The following is a 6,336-nucleotide window of genomic DNA, read 5'->3' on the forward strand; positions in this document are numbered from 1 at the left end:
GTATTTCACTTCAGCACTGCGCCTCCTCTGAGTCTGGGTATGATATTCTCTTTCCTCCTAGTTGTAGAATTTCCACTCAGCCAGCCTCCCTGTGGTTCTGGATGATGTCCGTTCCGTCTTTTAGGTGTAATTTGAATTGGTTGTTCAAGGCAGCAATCTCTGGCGTTAACCTATGCCGCCATCTTGGTTTCCTTCTCATTCAGCTACTTTAAAATTGATGTTTGCGTTTAGATCATATCTAATTAACAAATATTGAATTTAATGATCTAGATTGAAGGGTATTTTGTAAAATATCTAAGGGTATTGTGAAAGCTTTAGTGAATTCCCATTCCTTATGATAAAATCCAAATTCCTTCATGACATAATAAGCCTGTTATAATTTGGCCCCATTCTACTTTGCTAGTCTTGTTTCTTAGTACTTTCCTGGATATTCCCAATCTCTAGCCTCACCAGATTACTTGGTTTTTCCTAAATGTACTGTTTAGGGCTTGCTTCTGTGTTTTTACTTATGCTGTTAGCTCTACCCGGTATATCCCCCTGCCATTCTTTTGTTTGGTGAAACAGACAATCTCCTTACCCATCAAGTCACAACCCAAATATCATTGCTTCTCTTAATACCTTATGAATTATTTTTTTCTCATGAGTTTCATTGCCTTACATTGCCTCACATTGTATCATATTTAGTTATTTATGAGTGTTTCTCCTCTGGTGATGATAATTTTTGAGCAGGGTATTGGAGCATAATGTATACTCAATAAAACTTTGCCCTTACTGAATAGTAGAATTAGGATGAGCAGTCGTAAGTCAACAAAGAGCTGATTTCCTTAGAACAGCAGTTCTCAACCTGTGGGTCGCGACCCCTTTGGTGGTCGAACGACCCTTTCACAGGGGTCGCCTAAGACCATCCTGCATATCAGATATTTACATTATGATTCATAACAGTAGCAACATTACAGTTATGAAGTAGCAACGAAAATAATTTTATGGTTGGGTCACAACATGAGGAACTGTATTTAAAGGGCCAGAAGGTTGAAAACCACTGCCTTAGAACTTGGAGAACCATTAAAAATCCTTGGGATTTCCTGAAACCTGTAAGGAACTGTACCAATATACTGAGGAATTCACAGCAGTGCAGTTTCTTGGCTTTGAGGCTCCAAAGAACAGCTCTTGATTTCCCCAGGGAACCAAAGCTTCCCAGTCTTTCTCTCATTTAACCCAGTGTCTAAGCAGGCTTTCACTTACCCACTCATTACAGCATTCTTCTAAGGGAATTTTATTCACTCGATAGTATGTATTCAGTAGCCTACCACGTACAAGACATTGCTTTAGCTGCTAGTGATGCAGCAATGAATAAGACAGATAAGTTCCTTGTTTCATGGATCTTCCATTACATTTTATAAGTTCTCAATTTTGTTGAGTAGGCAAATGTTATTTCTGGATGTTAGTCTTGCTATTTGAAACTCGTTGAAATAGCCAAGAATTTCTAGGTTTGATTCAGAAATTTCAGGTGCTAACTTCTTGCTTTGTTTGGCTAGTGAAGAAAAGAGAATTCTGTGTTTGCTGACCAATCATTAGAGATACCCTGTTATATATTTCTAAGAAGGTTGAACTAAGAAACTGTTCTCAAGTGCTTCCTCACAAGTTATAAGAATAACGAAAGGCAGAGAGAATCTGTGATAAGTAGTATAGTATTAGAGATAACCCATGCCACCTGAGCCTTCAGACCTGTGTCTGTAACTTCCTCCTTCTTGTCCACAGGTACTGAGAGTCAGCATGTTCATAGAGAATTGATCATTTCCCCCCAACCCTGTTTCCTTTCAGTATTCTTCATCTATGCGAGTGACATAACATATACCTAATTATTCAAGATAGTAGAAGTCGTCCATGACTTTGCCATCTCCCTCAGTGTCCCATGTGAGTTGCAGATGATTTGGGGATGAACAGAATCCCACTTCCATACTATCCCTTCTCCCATCTTTTACTTCTAATTTTGTACGTTAGCTCCTTATTTTTTCTTGCTGTACTTAATGCCCCAATTTCTTAGTTGGTTAACTTGCCTTTTTACTATCCCTTTTCAAAAATACAAGTCTGATCATGTCACTTCCCAGCTCAATATCCTTTAGTAGTTTCTCATTGTTTTCAGTATAAAATGTAAACACCAGATATTGTCCTCTCATGATCTGATCCTCATTCATTTCTTTTTTCCCCTTCTTTTTTATATTTTAATTTTGTGAGAGTATATTTGAGCCAAACTAATGACATATGCAGGGGAGCAAGATCTCAATGCTCCTTTTCCCCATCTTCTTCACCTTGCCTCCACATTGCCTCCCAAACGTCGTGCCCTAGCTTCAGTGAACTATTTCACCTCAAGAGGTTTTGCATGTAGTGATCCATTTGCCAGGAATTCTCTCTTACTTCCTCTTATTTACTTAATTTTATAGAGGAAGCTCCTCCTTATATCTGGGTTTGATGCACATCTTGTGTACTCCCATGATACCCTGTATAACATTTCCATTATGGCTTTTATTGCATTGTATTAAAATGGTATATTTGTTTTCATGGATTCAGACTGAGTTCCTTAGTAGTGACTATGTCTATGTCCCCAGTGCCTAGCACAGGATCTGGCACAAATAAGGTATTTTTTGAAAGTTGGTGATAGTCAAAGTTAACTTTAGAAGCAAAGGTGCAGATGCTTATGTAGATGTTAGTTTCACGAGCTCTATTTCTAAACATTTGAATTGCTTATTCCACACAAGTTGAAGTTTACTTTTAGAAACTTCCTTATAGTGTTAATTGCTGCTGCTATTTTCACCAGAGCAATATCTGAAACCATCTGATTATATTGTTGGAGGATCAAGAGGGAATAAAAGTAAAATTTTTCTTTGCAGTGATTAGAAAAGAAATGTGTGTTTTTTAAAAATATATATTTTTATTGGTTTCAGAGGAGAAGGGAGAGGGAGAGAGATAGAAGATCAATGATGAGAGAAGAATCATTGATTAGCTGCCTCCTGCATGCCTCACACTGGGGATGGAGCCCGCAACCCAGGCAGAGAATTGAACCGTGACCTCTTGGTTCATAGGTGAAAGCTTAACCACTGAACCCCAGGCAGAAAGGAAATGTGTTTTTAAGAATGCAGATAGTTTATTATAGGTTTTGTCTATTTATTTAAGAATATCATTAAACAGAATTGCATAGTCTCATCACCACAAAAGTTAGCTGAATGCAAGTCATTTAATTTTGCTTTTAAGGAACTAGTATTTTATAGTTCTTCAGGGAAAAGAAATGGTATTCTGCTTTAACCTCCAACCTGTCTGACACCATCTGGGTGTACTGTAGTGCAGTTGTGGCACTAACCACCTGGAGTTACTGCAGACACCATGAATTACGGACTCAGTCCTCCACAAAACTGCCCTCTCAGGTCAGGTGCCAGCCGCAAGTAGGGTTCACGGGCCATCTGTACTTTTGACCAACTAGCTATAAATTAGGGGTTCCCATGACCCTATCAGGTTCGATAATTCACTAGACTGACTCACAGAGCTCAGGAAAATGCTGTATTTATGATGACAGTAAGATAGTTCCCAACTCCGACTTAATGATTTTTTAACTTAACCATGGTATGAAAGTAATACACATTCAGTAGAAACTGGCTAGGCTAAACTATTATGTTCATTAAATGCATTTTTTTTTAAAAAAAAAAATATATCTTTATTGATTTCAGAGAGGAAGGGAGAGGGATAGAGAGTTAGAAACATCGATGATGAGAGAGAAACATCGATCAGCTGCTTCCTGCACACCCCCTCCTTGGGGATGTGTCCACAACCGAGGTACATGCCCTTAACCACAATCGAACCTGGCTGGGACCCTTCAGTCCGCAGGCCGACGCTCTATCCACGGAGCCAAACCGGTTAGGGCTAAATGCATTTTTGATGTATGATATTTTCAACTTACAAAGGGCTTATTGGAATATTTTCAACTTAACAATGGGATGTGATGCCATTATAAGTTGAGGAAGATCTCTATTATTATAAAGGATACAACTCACAATCGGCTGGATGGCTCAGTGGTTGAATGTCGACCTATGAACCAGGAGGTCATGGTTCCATTCCTGGTCAGGGCACATAAACAGGTTGCAGGCTCCATCCCCAGTGTAGGGTGTGCAGGAGGCAGCCAATCATTGATTCTCTCTTATCATTGATGTTTCTCCCTCTTTCTCTCTGAAATCAATAAAAATATATTTAAAATAAAAAATAAAGGATACAACTCAGGAACAGCCAGATAAAGAGGTACATAGGGTGAGGTCTGGGAGGGTTCTTAATGCAGACGTTCCATGCCCTCTCCCCCTCTCACCATCCTAGAATATCTCTGCTCACCAACCAGGAAACTCCACCAAGTTCAGTGTCCATAGTTTTCATTGGGGCTTCATTATACAGGCATACTCAATTGAATCATTGGCCACATGATTGAACTCAAACTCCTGCCCCCCTCTTCTCCCTGGGGTCAAACTGGCTGAAAAATCCCAACCCTGTATTCACAAGGTTAGTCTTTCTCTTTCTGGTGAGCAGACTCCTGTGCCCCACTCCCCAACAAGAGGCCCACGATAATCACCTTATTAGCATAATGAAGACACTTATCACTCAGGAAACTCCAAGGGTTTTAGAAGCTTCACACGGGTAACCCAGGACAAAAATTAGTCAAATTTCTTGTTGTACAGCATATGGTATTTTGAAGTTAGGATTTTTAAAAAATTCAATTCAAACGGTTTATTTATTAAAGGTTAAAACTGTTTATAAAAGCCCATCTTTTGGTTGTGAAAAGAATACTTACATATTATTCTCTCTTTAACTTCTAGACGAGAACATCTTCAATAAAAAAATTGTAATTGCTCCCTAACATTCTATAATTGCTTGTTTTGCATTTAGGTATTCCCAGTTCCAAAAGGAATACAGTTTAGATGAAGTGATGACTTCTCGAAAAGTTTTTGATTTTCTGACTATCTTACAATGTTGGTAAGAAAAACATTTTAATATTTAATTGAAGTTATTGCTTCTCCCTCCCTCTGTTATGGGGCAACCCGTAAGAGATGACCACCAGAGCCAAAGGGTAGTATTTAGGAGCCTTTATTAGCTGGCCAGCGACTGCAGTTAATAGCACCCCGCCGTAGCAAGGACCAAGCTGCAGCCCTGACCAGATGTGGAAGTAAGCTTTTATTCACAAAAACCACAAAATGTAGCACCCCGCCATAGCAATGACCGAGCTGCAGCCCCGACCAGATGTAGAAGTAAGCTTTTATTCACAAAAACCACAAAACAGTTGGCTAAACAAACACAATTTCGTCGCTCCATTTCTCAACACAGGTCACAGACTCATACCTTTGAAAGGTCACAGGTTACAGAATCATACCCCCCGAAAGGTCACAGGCTCATACCTTTGAAAGAACACAGGTCACAGACTCATACCTTAGAAAGGTTAGGCTCTTCACCCCTGGCTAACCCGTGACCTGCTTGTAAAAAATGTTAAGAGGGAGCTGTGGTCTTTGCAACAGAGCCAGAGACTGCGATGACCTAATTTAAGTGTAACCTTCTTTTGTTCCTAAGCCCTGGGGCGTTTATTACACCCCTCTTGGGTAAACCTTAGGCTCTGTATCTGGATATGTCTTTACTGTATCTCTTTCTATAGAACTACCAATGTGTTATTAGTGGGGTGTTCTCTGTCCCCACCTGTTGCTGGTGGAAGTGGGCTTCTTGCAATGTCACAAGAAAAGGAATTTTCTGAGACTCGCGTGGGAGGATGAGGGATATTTATCTGCGTGGGATTAGACCCTTAAGTTTCTAAGGTCCCATCTCCCTCTGTCCCGCCAAGGAAACCATCCAGCTGTGTCTTCAGCAGAGCTAGGATCCTGGCTAAGCCCTGGGGCGTTTATTACACCCCACTTGGGTAAACCTTAGGCTCTGTATCTGGAACTACCACTTTCTATAGAACTACCACTGTGTTATCAGTGGGGTGTTCTCTGTGTCCCCACGTGTTGCTGGTGGAAGTGGGCTTCTTGCAATGTCACAAGAAAAGGAATTTTCTGAGACTCGTGTGGGAGGATGAGGGATATTTATTTGCGTGGGATTAGACCCCTGAGTTTCCGAGGTCCCATCTCCCTCCGTCCCGCCCAGGAAACCGTCCAGCTGTGTCTTCAGCAGAGCTAGGATCCTGGTCACTGCCCAGAGCCCCTGTTCCATATTTGCACAGTCCAGTCTAGCATCAGGCCAGCTGGGCTTGTGTTCCCAGCTGCAGTTCATTGCGTTTGGGGTTCGCGTGGCCATGGGCCTTGTGGCTTCTAGGGCCAC

At 40.9% G+C, this 6,336-nt stretch overlaps 1 protein-coding gene across 1 annotated transcript in view; it reads left to right on the forward strand.

Moving 5' to 3' along the window:
- The window catches only part of SCP2 (sterol carrier protein 2), an 87,598-nt gene that overhangs the window by 26,108 nt on the left and 55,154 nt on the right, over nt 1-6,336 (forward strand). The window contains exon 8 of the mRNA XM_006768329.2: nt 4,921-5,007. Coding sequence (XP_006768392.1) covers nt 4,921-5,007 — 87 coding nt within the window. The remainder of the gene's footprint in view (nt 1-4,920; nt 5,008-6,336) is intronic.

This window comes from Myotis davidii, unplaced genomic scaffold (assembly GCF_000327345.1).
Source record: "Myotis davidii unplaced genomic scaffold, ASM32734v1 scaffold79, whole genome shotgun sequence".
Lineage (NCBI taxonomy): Eukaryota > Metazoa > Chordata > Mammalia > Chiroptera > Vespertilionidae > Myotis > Myotis davidii.